The following is a 13445-nucleotide window of genomic DNA, read 5'->3' as shown; positions in this document are numbered from 1 at the left end:
TTGCTGGGAAAGTATTTCAGTGAAGCAGCTTGTTATTAGTCAAATCTGAAAAGTTTATTTGGTCGTTTATGGAAATATGCTGGATAAAAAGTCCAGATGTAACTGCATACTGTATGATGGTACTAAAATAGATGTTTTTTTAACACTTTGGTTTATTACAACGCAAGCGCAACATGATTAGAAAAATACCATGTATCTGTGAAAGGCTTGAATTTTAAAAACGTAACATTTACAAAGCCATTACTTGATGTTCACTCACAAAATTCGCATGGTTATAAAATCCTAATGCTACACCTTTTGATAAATCAGTAGTTCATGTGCAATTACCTCACATTCAGATTATAACCGAAGAAAACTGAATACTTCACCAAAAAATAACCTAAATTGTTCAAAACTCCTCATGATAGGACTCGTAAATGTGTTCGAGTTCAGTTACAAAACAGCCCCACTATCTGTGAAAATTAAAATCAATTTTAGGAGACAAAAATACATTTCCTGTACTCTATTTGTAAGTTTTCCTAACAAATAAAATAATGAGAAATCTACTGTTTTTGTCCCCACGGTAAATGAGGAAATTAGTAAGAACACAAAGATAAATAAAAATTATAAACATTTAAACAATGAGGAGTTCTGTATGTATAATAATAGTAATACAAGAGCTGGTGAATGCACTCATCCCTCAGACAAGCTAAAAAAAAATGTGTTGACTGCTGTCTTCTAACAAGTGCTGTTTGCTCAGTGGAGATGTGTGAGAGGAACAGTTGTGTAGATCTGCTGGTTGTCTGTTGTGCTTCTCCTGTCTGTGTTTAGTAGATTTGTAAATGAGCAGATGTTGCGCCGTCTTTCCACTTGTGCACCTTGTCTGTGATGACGGTGCGGCAGAGAGGACAGGTGCGCTCCTGGTTCAGCCACTGGGCTATACACTCCTCACAGAAGATGTGCTGCAGATAAACATGGGGTAAAACACTCTACATTTCTGTGCATGCTACAGAGGTTAGAATACAAGTTGATCCAAAACAATATACGTTGATTAAGTAAAGATATAAACTAAAAAAGGGGTGCTAGATACTGTACAATTACCACCAAGATGTGTAGATAATTTGACCAAAATACTCTAATATAATACTCATGTAGTTAGAATTTCAGGATATAAATTTAACAAACTTTGTTTTTACTTGTTTTTTTTAGATTTAGTTTAAGGGAGAGATTAATTTTACTATCAGTGTTTGCTGTGTCTGCAGTGCTCATTGTGTTTATGAATAAAGTTGGGAGTAGCAACATACACTCACTGGCCACTTTATTAGGTACACTTGTCCAACTGCTTGTTAACGCAAATTTCTAATCAGCCAATCACATGGCAGCAACTTAATGCATTTAGGCATGTAGACATGGTTCAGAAAGGGGAAGAAAGGTGTATTTAAGGGACTTTGAACGGGGCATGGTTGTTGGTGCCAGACGGGCTGGTCTATGTATTTCAGAAATTGCTGATCTACTGGGATATTCAAGCACAACCATCTCTAGTGTTTACAGAGAATGACCTGAAAAAGAGAAAATATCTAGTGAGCGGCAGTTCTGTGGGCACAAATGCTTGTTGACGCCAGAGGTCAGAGGAGAATGGCCAGAGTGGTTTGAGCTGATAGTAAGACAACAGTACCTCAAATAACCACTCCTTACAACCGAGGTCTGCAGAAGAACATCTCTGAACACACAACACATTGAACCTTGAGGCGGATAAGCTACAGCAGCAGAAGACCACACCAGGCACTACTCCTGTCAGTTAAGAACAGGAAACTGAGGCTACAATTCGCACAGGCGCACCAAAATTGGACAATAGAAGATTGTAAAAACGTTGCCTGGTCTGATGAGTCTTGATTTCTGCTGCGACATTCGGATGGTCGGGTCAGAATTAGGCATCAACAACATGAAAGCATGGAGCCATCCTGCTTTGTATCTATGGTTCAGGCCTACCTGAGTATTGTTGCTGGCCATGTCCATCCCTTTATGACCACAGTGTACTCATCTTCTGATGACTACATCCAGCAGGATAACGCAATATGTTTAAAAAGCGCAAATCATCTCAGACTGGTTTCTTGAACATGGCAATGAGTTCAATGTACTTAAATGGCCTCAACAGTCACCAGGTCTCAATCCAATAGAGCACCTTTGGGATGTGGTGGAATGGGAGATTTACATAATTAACGACCACCAGACAAATCTGCACCAAATGAGTAATGCTATCATTTCCAGTACCCTGTTGAATCTATGCACAAGGGTTAGGACGGGTCTGAAGGCAAAAGGTGATCCAACCCAGTACTAGTAAGGTGTACCTAATAAAGTGGCCAATGAGTGTATATTTGTTTGTTCTCATGTGAGCAAGGCCTAGCATTGTAACAAACGTTATACACAATAAACGTCTGATTCTCACCTGACACACGAGGACCCGAGGCTGCTTAAAATCCGCCTGACAGATGGGACAAATGTCTCCTGCCTCTCGAATCTGAGCAGGACTGGCTGGAGCTCCGTTTACCTTCACAAACAGGTGAGCAAAAGATCAAACAATGCAAGAAAAACAAGACACCTGAGTATAATTCAACTGTTTCCTTACAGATTACACCTCTAAAAAAGGAAAGCAGCAGAAGACAGGTAAAAAAACAAACATCTTATGTACCTCAGGGCTGAAAAACGTCCGTAGTGTTTTCTGAAGTGATCCTGACAGTCCGTACAGTGCCAATAGCTAAAAATTAAACACAAGATCACACTGATGAATGTCTTCAAATAATGTATTTATTTCACCGATCTGGTTGAAGATTTTTTTTAAGCAAATGTAATATTTATGGTATTGTTTAATTAAATGGTGTCATTTGAAAATATGAAGTAAAAACCTAATGATTTGACTTAACATTGATGAAATTACGCTACATAAAACATACCTGTATAAAACCAAAACAGCAGACAGGTGGAATCTAACTGCAGACTCTGCCAATAGGTGGCATTTATAAAACAGCCGGAATAATGCAGTTTTCTAAAAGAGCATTTAGGATTTTGGAAGTATAAAACAAAGGATGGTCAATATTAGAGCTGCCCGATTAATAGAAATTAAATCTGCTACTGTTATGCTCATCTTGTTAGGGAAGCACGGTTGTGTGAATGCCAGAAGCTCAAAATACACCAAAAAGATTCTACTAGCGTTGCAGTATAAACAGAAGATTTAATGCTTTTATTGATTCAGCATGACTAGGGATGCAACGGTTAACCAATTTCACTATTAACCGCGCTTCCATTTGTCATGGTTAATTAATTATAAAGCCTTCTTAATACCGCGTTTCTGCAAGGAACAAAACTGCTGCAACTAAATGAAGTTATGCCAACTGTGCACTAGTTTAAATTTCCGAGCTTGAACACTGAAGCTAAAGCCTGGTTTATACTTCTGTTTAAGTGATCAGCGTGACCCATGGTGCCTGCCTTGCGCGTAGATGTGCATTTATACTTCTGCACGCTGTTTCTGTTGCTCTGCAATACTACTCCAGAAACGCTAGCTGGGAGTAGGTGTTTATGTTTCTCAGTGTTGAGTTCCTTAGCTGGTGATTTGTTTTTTTTCTGAACGCTGATTTTAATTTAGCATAGTTTTTCTAGCATAGTAGTGAATTGGAGCTCTGTGTACTCCATCTGAAAGCACATGCTAGAGGTTTACTAGAACCAGCTTTACTGACAAAAATGCATTAAAATGTCAAGGAAGTTACCATATATGGTTCTTTTTCCAATAAATGGTTAAAAAACTCTTCAAATCAGAGCATAGTTAGTTAATTTGAAATGTATCCTGTTATAACAACTGTCCTCACCTTCATTATGAGGTAGAGCAAGGCAAGCAAGATTCCCAGAGTCAGACCGGCAGAGGTGTCCATCTCATCATAGCTGACCAGATAGCGGAACCAGAGCGGGACAGGAGCGATTACCTGATACAACTGACCCACTTCCTCTATCAGCATGTACCACTGACCCTTAGTGGAAAACAAGACAGATACGGTGAAGCACACATTCATTTGGATTCAGAAGAGCAAATCAAATAATGCTCTGATTCTCACTCACCCTTCGTCTGTATGTCATGAGTGGACACGGGACGAGGAGAATAAGACACTTGAATCCCATGAAGATAAACTTCAGGATGAAGTTGGTCACACCAACGCTCCATAAAACCTCCCAGAAGTTATGATAATCTATGGTGGCGTTGGCAAAAAACAGGCTGAGGTGGAGGAAAAAATAAGGTCAGTGAGATCTACATGGTGTGGATTTGACTTGAGTAGAGTCTCAGTTATTTAGGCAGTGTTTACACCTGAATTAGATGTGTTTTTTGCCCCATTTACACATGCTATAGGAGTGTTTTTTGTCATTTTGGCCCCGTTTACATCTGATAAGTAGGTGTTTTTAGTATTTAGGCCATGTTTACACCTGACATCATTTTTGATGTCACAGCACAGATATGTTTATGATTGATATCTAGTTTGGATCCATTGTTTAGGCCTAGTTTACATATGGTCTAGATCAGTGGTTCTCAAACTGCACTAGTCGTAAGCAGGCTTTCTTCTAGTGGTACACGGAAGAATCACTGAATAATATAAGAATAAAATGAACACACCTTTAACCCTTTGATGCGTACGATAACACTGAGACTCATGTGATCATCATTGGCTATTCCCTGAAGCGTATGATTACACCGGTGTCGTAGAATGTTTACTTCAGTGCATCGCGTTATCAGATGTTACAAATCAATCTGCTTGGCGCAGAGGCAGTGAAAGAAGCGCGCAGCGTTTGCGGAGCAGATACGCACCAGAGAAGCCCTTTCGCTCACCAGTCCTGTTGTGTTAGCATTTCAGTTACTGCAAACTCAGGGATTTCACCATGCTGCATATGTTAAATCTGTGCTCGTAGTTGTGTAAAATAATGCGTGTTTTACACATATAGTTATTTGTTTTATGAAGCAGTGGCTTTCGGTTTAGTTTGTTACCTCAGATTTAGGCTAATTGATTCAAATGGCGCAAGACTGAGAACATAGACTCAAGCAACTTTGCCATGCTTAAAACTTAAAAGGTAGAATATAGTTAGAGTTAGTCTCCGTCAGGTACGAACCATAAACTGTATCCCAGTCTGTTTGAACCAGTGGTCGGCGCACGGTTTGTTTTTGTTTTTTTGTCTGCAAGCGCAGTTAATGTTTAAACTATGCATAATGTTTAAAGTGGCTGACAATAATACATATTCTTAATAATAGTAATTAATCTACCTTGTTTTGAACTGTGCAGTGGTACTTGATGCATTTTTGTAATTTAGGCCCAATCAAAACTGGTAAATATAATGTGACAAAATAAGAAATGAATCTCAGAGAAATCTGAACACAGATAAGAGACTAGCACGCTAATATCTAAGCAATAAATATTACTGTGTCTAGGCATGGGACAATAACCGTTTTCAAGGTATATGGCGGTTTGGAAAAGTCAAGGTTTTAATTCCGCCAAAGGTTTCTTTAATACCGTTTTTAAGGTATGTGTAAGATTTTTTTTTGATGAAAACAGCATCTACCGCAGAAAAGATATCCAAAGATGCCGTTTTAAATTGTAAAGAAATCTGTGTTTTTGAATCTAATTGAAGCAGAAGTCAATCATTCATTTGAATTATTTAGTCGGACATGTTTACTGCTCCAAGATACGTTAAATGTTTCTTAAAATAAAATCTATTGTGTTAAAAAGGGAAAAGTTTTAGTTTTTTACCCAGACATTTAAAAAGAATATATTTTAGAGCAGTAATCACAATACCGTAAAACCATGATATTTTTACCCAAGGTTATCATGCCGTTGGAATCTTATACTGGCCTAGCTTAACTGTGTCGTAGTCACCTACTTCTGAATGGATCACTGAAAATGCATGTTATCACCAAGTGGAAATTGTCCCTTTGTTCATGTTATATTAAGTGTAGGACAGTGAGAGGTGAGGTGAGGTAATAAAATGTAAAGTACTTACCAGCGATAAAGTGACTGAGTGTGAAAAGTGTAGAAGACAAGGAGACTGGAGGATGTGAGGAACAGCAGAAGCCAGGCACAATGCAGATTCGTCCTTCGGTCCTTAACACACAAAAAACAGCTTTCAGATTATTTTAAGGAAGCTTTGCAGTGTCTCTGTAATATTGCATGATATATTATATTTGACAACTACAGACACATACATAACTTTGCATTATTTGACGGGTTGCATTTTGCATAAAATCAGATATTTGCATTGTCAAACTGCTCATTTGTGTAGCAAAGCATGTGGATGAACAGAGTTGTTTTAATAATGCTCTTTAGTGTAAAAAGACCTTTAAACAAACCAATATTAACTGTTCTTGCTCAGAGGCATAATCATAACAGATCATCACCACAGATTAACCTTTATAACAAGGGCCAGATGGAATCTGCGGACTGTGTTTTGCTATTTCTGCAAATAATTTTGGTAAAAGTCTGCGAATTTCTGCGGAATTATTTTGGGAGTATCATAACTAAAACCTTAATATATGAAATTAAAAATAGTATCTTTTAAACTTTTATTTAATGTTTAAAATGCAAATCCAATTAAATCCACATTATTTAGTAAATAAAGCAAGTTTGTCATATAATATATCTAGTAAAAGACAGAAAATAATACTGAACAAACTGCATTGTACATAAATCTGATGAACAATTTCACATTAGCCAATAATATTACCGATATTAATAAAAAATTGAACAAATATAGATTTTACACACATTTACTCAAGTAAGTAAACAGAATTAATGATGGCTAAAAATCTGTATAATTCTGTGTGCGCAGATTCCGGGTGGGCCTACCTATAACCATAGGAGAGGATTGGCAAGCACTGATACATATCCAAAATATTGAGAACTTACATGGAGAAACACTTGCGTTTGAATGCTTTTGTTGACATACATAAATGTGGTAAACAGACCAACAGCAACAGCCAGACCTGAAGACAACAACAACACACACTGAAAGTGTGACAGGGGTCATGAACTATACACATTATCATAACCAGTGCTCCAGCAGAGCAATTTTTTTTTTCCACCAACACATACCCAGAGCATGTTGAATCACTAGTTTTGCGCAGAGAATAACAATAAAAGGCAGACTTTTCTTAAGCCAGCGCAGGAGGTAGCGAAGCTCCGATATCGAGCTGCTAGATTCTCCGGATTCCAGGTCAGACTCTCCGCTGTCGGACTCGTGCTCGTGCTCGTGCTCGTGGCTGTGACCGTGTCCATGGGTGTGGGAGTGGCTGTGACTCGCTGTTCTCATTCTCCGTGAGGTCGCGCCACGTCCATTCGTCGATCCCGAAGAGCTGCCCATAGGCACCCGGACGTCCTCGCCTGTTTCCGTCCCGCTGGAGCTCCCAGCTCCGGGCATTCGGGCGAGGAGCTCCGGCTGCAGGGTTAACGACAGCCCGTTCCCTTCCCGAGAGCTCGGCTCCGGTTGCATCGGATCAAGTGAATCCCTCAGTTTAAACGATCCTTTGGACTCGCTATATGTTCCTCTGTGGGGGAAAATCAATGCATTATAAATAAAGGTGTTTTTATCCACTTTACAACGTAACTTAACATAATTTTGCTATTTGTTTTAAGTTAGTAATTTACAAAACACTCCGTCATGATGTTCAATACTGTAAACTGGTATTTCCTATTCATAAATACAATAGTTTATAGAAGAGTGATTGCACAATCTTCGTTTTTTTCATCTTTGTTATTTTTAACTCTGCTAATAAATCAGTAAATTCGGCCATTAACAGATTAAAACAAGCATGCAAGAAACAAAAAACAAGTATGGTGCGTTGGAAGAGGGCATCCCTCGGACGCAAAAACGGTATCGAGATCATCCGGTTGGGTGTGGACGGTAATTCGTTGTCGCTTCGCTTCAGTGACAAATACCAGTCCTTGGCGTTTGCAATCACTTTTGTTGGCTCAAATAGAATGAATGTAACGTTACAGCCTTACAGGCAAACCTAGGATAAAACGTAAGTTGCTTTATTTTAATATGACTGTTTAAAAATCATTATGCATTATCAAGCATCATATTTTTATTTGCACTCTTCTGAGCACCTGTCTCATATTCCGAACAAAATCATACATAAAATACTCAGCTTTAAAATCATTTAAATAATATCAATGGCTTCGATTTTTAAGTATGTGTCTGTGTCTATCTATCCATCTGCGAAAACATAGCTCAGCCTCAGTTGAGTTTCTGCGAATGAACCAAAACGATTAGCTACGCTGTTATTGTTATTAGCATTTTTATATTGCTAAAATTGTGGTATCGTATGTAAGTTAATACCTCCGCTGTAAAATTGTGATCCCCCCCAACTTTGTATGGCTCACCAAAAATGGAAATCAAAGCACCGTACAGTCGAAAACATCAGTGCTGCAAATGTAAAAATCGAAGTAAACATTGTTTACATACATTCTATAAATGCCTATAACGTATATGAACGGACTGAACGGGGGTAACGTTAGGGAGCAAATATTTGTTAGCCATAACAACATTAAATCAAAGAAGATACAGACTGTCATCTCTAAAGCTATAACGTTATCTAAGATTCGTGGTGTTTTTATGAAAGGCTCTGAAAGGGTTTATTGAGTTAATGTGTTTATTAATGAACAGATACCTGTCAAACTGCGCACGGAGTTTCATGATAAAGCACAGATCTCCATTTTACGTCCTGTAGTGCCGTTTGAAGACCAAAACAACAACATAAAATTAAATATATAATAAGCAAAACAGCTCATCGGCTGAGTTTAGTTTCAGTCTGACATTGTTCCGGGAGCTATCTGCTAATCTGACCTACTAAAGGAACCTGTGGCTCTGCCGGATAACAAAATAAAAGTCCTCAATAATACAACCGCCGTTCTTTCACAATAAAAGTTAAAGTACTTCAGTTTTCATTTACTCGCTCTCATGCTATTTCAAACTCGCATCACTGACTTTCTTTCTTAAAAACTCAATGATAGAACGTCTCAATCGCCATTTTTTTAAGATTAGATAACAAAATTTTGATGTAGTGTCAGACCCATTGTGTCTGACGTACAGTTCACCCCAAAATGGAAGTTAATTACCTCAGAATTTACTCTCCATCATGTGTTTTAAAATATTTTGAGTTTCTTTTTGCTGTTGAAGAAGTAATGGGATATTATTGAAAAGCATGTTTGATGGTACCCAGCTTCCATAGTAAAAAAAAAAAAACTTTGGAAGTCAATAGATACCATCAACCAGCTTTCTTCAAAATAACTTCTCTGCAGAATAAAGAAACTAAAATAGGGTTTTAAACCAATGAAGGAGTAACTGATGACAGATGTTATTTTTGGGTGAAGTATCTTTAGATCACCTCTGTGCAGATTTGTTAATTATGCTTTGGATGGTTGATAATGTCTTGGGATGAAGATCCTGCCTCTGAAAAACTTAACATTCGCAGCTCCAAACTATTTGAGTAAAACTCCCAGTCATGTTTATCTCACTTGACTCCATGTTGCTTTTGTTCGGATTGACTGTGGCTGTGGCTCAGTTTAGATCTTTGTCATAATTAATTCTATCAAACGTGCCTCTGAGAACTCTTCCAAGCCAAAAATGAGTTTTAAGTTTGTCCGCTCAGCTTTAACATATATATATATATATATATATATATATATATAGCAATCTCTGGGCCACACGGTGGCTCTGTGGTAAGCTCTGTGGTAAGCTCTGTTATTTTTAATATTTTGGAACAGTAAACTTCAGGCTAAATAATAAAAAATAAATCATTGACTTCTGCTATCTTCATTCGTTTCAAAACTACAGATTTTTTTTACAAATTGAAAAGGCATCTTTGGATATCTCTCTTTTCTTTGGATACACAGTAAGCCTCTGCACTGTTTAACTCTTTAGCATGCTTGGGTGTTGGTTTATAATTAGTTTGTTTTTCAGATGTTTGCTGAATCGTAGGCTGACCAGTAGCTTTAGATGTGGTCATACTGTTCCCCTAAAAATCGAGAAAAAAAAATAAGGTTGTAAAAAAACATAAAAGATAAAACTAACATATACCTTAGGAACATTGCAACAGAGAATTTAAGATTTTTTTATATCTTGACTTTTTCAAACCATGGTAAACCTTGAAACTGGTTATCGCCCCATGCCTAGCTTAGACGTGTATAAATGACATAAATGCTTCTCTCTGATAAAATCAAGTGCTCTTTTATGCTTATTTGTAAGTCGCTTTTATGAAAAAGCATCTGCTAAATGAATAAATGTCAATTTAAATATTCAATATCTGAAATCTCATTTAAACCTTGAAACTATAGAAATAAAAAAAATTAAAAAACATTTTTAATTTCGTCAAAATCGGGTTAATCATTTTTTTCACACTGGTAATTTTTATAATGTAACATTGACATTTAGAGAAAGCAAAAGTGAGCATTTTTCCAGCAATGTATTACCATGTAGTATTTAATAAAACCTTCAGAGTTTCTGTTTAGTCATATCGTATTATTAGCAATGGAAGGATGGAACATTTACACAGGTTAATAATCACTTTGTCTAACAACACCCACTATAATACTGTACTCTCACAGACATTGTGTCCAGACAAGGATATAATCATGCAACTGAAAAATTGAAAAAGCCCATAGCAGCCTCCTACTAATGTAAATGTATAGGTCATTCTGTGTAGCCAAGCATGTTCAATGATGCTTTAGGATAATGTAGCTTAGTCTGAGGAGGAATGGATGTAAGTACCTTGTTGTACATTTAGAAAATGGTAATGTGAATGAGCTGGGAGTGTGTGTTGTTTTGCTGGGAATATAAACTGTGTGGAATCTGTCAATACTACACACCCCAATAGATGTTTTAAGGCAAGTATTTCTCTGTGATATGCAGCATTAAAGGAATTTAAAAGGGCTATATGTATTTTTTCATGTATTGAATGCATTTTTATTGGCAATGTTTGAACTTTAAAAACAAACCTTAATACGTTATTAAGATCATTTTTATAGAAATGAAAGAAGCTCTTTTATTATATCACATTTGATTCACATTTATACAATGTTCAGAAAATTATAAAAGAGCTGTTCTGTTCTAAATGTAAAGTGTTATATAACAATTTGTAAGGGCACCTCACTTATTTACATGTTAATCAAAATTTACTTTTAAATTCTACACTGTTAATGATTTTTGTAAATTACACAGCATTTAACCATAATGTGAACTGTATATTACTGTAGGACAGTTATGCAGTATGTTTCTGTATTTTAAAGATGCATTGTGAAAATGACTATAGTTTACAGTAAAGAAACACATTACTGGCAATACATCAATACAGTAAGATAAATGGTGCTATAAATGTAAATACATTACCTGACAAAGCTCTTTCGTCGATCCAAGAGCAACAAATAATAATCTGACTTCTAGTTGATCATTTGGAAAGTGGCAATAGGTTGATTTTTCATATGAATCATCTGTTGAACTGCATCCCAATTATCACAAATACTGCAGAAGACCTTTTGGAACCTGCATGGACCCAAGATTCTCACAGAAATCAATCAAGTTTGGTGAAGAAAAAATCATGGTTTGGCTTTACATTCAGTATGGGGGCTTGCGAGAGATGTGCAGAGTGGATGGCAACATCAACAGCCTGTGGTATCAAGACATTTGTGGTGCCCATTACATTACAAACCACAGAAGAGGGCAAGTTCTTCAGCAGGATATATCACTCATTCAGCCTCCACATTAAAGTCCCTGAAAGAAAGATCAAGGTGATACAGGATTGACCAGCCCAGTCACCATACATGAACATTATTGAGCCTTTGCCTTTCATATAAGCCACTTCTCATACCAATTGATCAACTAGAAGTCAGGGTATTATTTGCTGTAGTATACAGTATTTGGGCTGTTATTTATTTACAGTAAGTTGCTGTTAAAAAATGCTGCCAGTAAGTTACTGTAGATTCTACAGGAAATTGTTAACAGCGTAATTTAAGAAGAATTCACCAAATTCAGGCATTGGATCATTTTAAGTCTCTTTTGTGTTATTTATGCTGAATGTAAGCATAAGCAATAAGCTGCAGTTCATTTCTAATAATTTATTGTTTTTCCTAATAATAAGAGTTTGTGAATTCCCATTGATTAAAGGTCATTTAATATCTTCTAAATAAAACAACATGGCGTGATATCATGATTCAGACAGTCTCTTTCTTTTCTCCATGTTGCATCACTCATCTAGGAGTCGAACCCAAATAAGGTTAATGAGGTCAAACTGAGAGCAACACCCCTCTCCTTCACTAACATGTAATCATGTTACTCAACGCGGAGGCTGGAAGTTGTCGTCTGACTGAATACAGTAAGTGTGGCTTACAGAGGTTAACTTGACACATAAATTACTACCTGTCAGATATGAATGGACATACGAAGTGAAGGATGTGGATATAGTGAGAAATGACAGACAATTTAAGTCAAACTCCTACAGCTTTAGAAAGAAAATGTGACTTGATTTGCTCAGTTTCCCTGAACGTATACTAGATTTATTAGATGTGTGCTTGAGAGAGTTATTTATTTGCTTCATTCTTTAAAGGTCTGATAACACTTATCAGGGTGCCAATTATACATTGACGATCGGGTGGGGGGGGGTTAATTTTTTTAGTTATGTTAGGTAAGTGAAGCAAATTTATGTATTTAATGCAATTACATCTAAGTGATTAATCAAACTTGTTATTATGTTTTCAGTGTTTTGAGGGATATTGAGTGGTTCTCATTGACATTTGTGATGTTAAACGGTGACAGGTTTGCTTTCCTGCACTTATTAATGCATGACCATGAGATTTTTTATTTTACTGTTTATCTACCATGTGCGAGTCGGTGTATGATAAAAATTAAACTGTGTATCTAGTTTTACAGACATCTACAAATCCATTTTTTAAAGAAACATGTTTAGTGAACACTTACACTGTCTGTGCAGATTTGCCTGTTTCAAAACGATGAATTAATACCCACATCGTCACCTTGGAATTATAAAGTTCTATCTGCGTTCTGAATGATTTTGAGATATTGAGCTTTCAAGTTTTTGCATTCTATAGCAAACAGTATGTGTGTAACATTCATTTTTAAAGTTAAAAAGTCTGAAAATGTAAACAACTTATAAAAAAACATTCCATTATGTAAATAAGTTGTTATTCAATAAGAATGTCAATAACTCAATTTTGACAAAATGTCAGATAGAACCTTATAATTCTAAGGTGATGACATGTCAAAATACCCAGCTCTGGCTCACACAATCAGGTTTTACTTCGCTTAAAAAGCAAAATAGGACTATTAAAAACAAATAAACACGTAATAAATATAGGCTACAAATAAATTGTTAATCCAGAGAAAGCAAAAAATTTTGTTCTCTCTCTCTCTCTCTCTCTCTGTTTATT

At 36.5% G+C, this 13445-nt stretch overlaps 1 protein-coding gene and 1 long non-coding RNA gene across 2 annotated transcripts in view; one reads left to right on the top strand and one right to left on the bottom strand.

The window, feature by feature from the left end:
• Positions 1 to 34: 34 nt before the first annotated feature.
• Positions 35 to 8852, bottom strand: rnft1 (ring finger protein, transmembrane 1). Its single transcript, NM_213228.3, is given in 9 exon segments — positions 35 to 941; positions 2426 to 2527; positions 2669 to 2734; positions 3840 to 3998; positions 4087 to 4240; positions 6010 to 6110; positions 6912 to 6988; positions 7098 to 7549; positions 8675 to 8852. Coding segments are annotated over 9 exon segments (1272 nt in total). The 5' UTR covers positions 8701 to 8852; the 3' UTR covers positions 35 to 806.
• The window catches only part of LOC141376390 (uncharacterized), a 38595-nt gene continuing 29001 nt past the window's right edge, over positions 3852 to 13445 (top strand). The window contains exons 1-2 of the long non-coding RNA XR_015501294.1: positions 3852 to 4262; positions 12257 to 12373. This is a non-coding gene — a long non-coding RNA (uncharacterized LOC141376390). The remainder of the gene's footprint in view (positions 4263 to 12256; positions 12374 to 13445) is intronic.

Source organism: Danio rerio, chromosome 10 (genome assembly GCF_052040795.2).
Source record: "Danio rerio strain M-AB ecotype USA chromosome 10, GRCz13ab, whole genome shotgun sequence".
NCBI classification, from domain to species: domain Eukaryota; kingdom Metazoa; phylum Chordata; class Actinopteri; order Cypriniformes; family Danionidae; genus Danio; species Danio rerio.
Note: the sequence above shows the minus strand (reverse complement) of the source record. Positions and strands in the feature narration are given on the sequence as shown.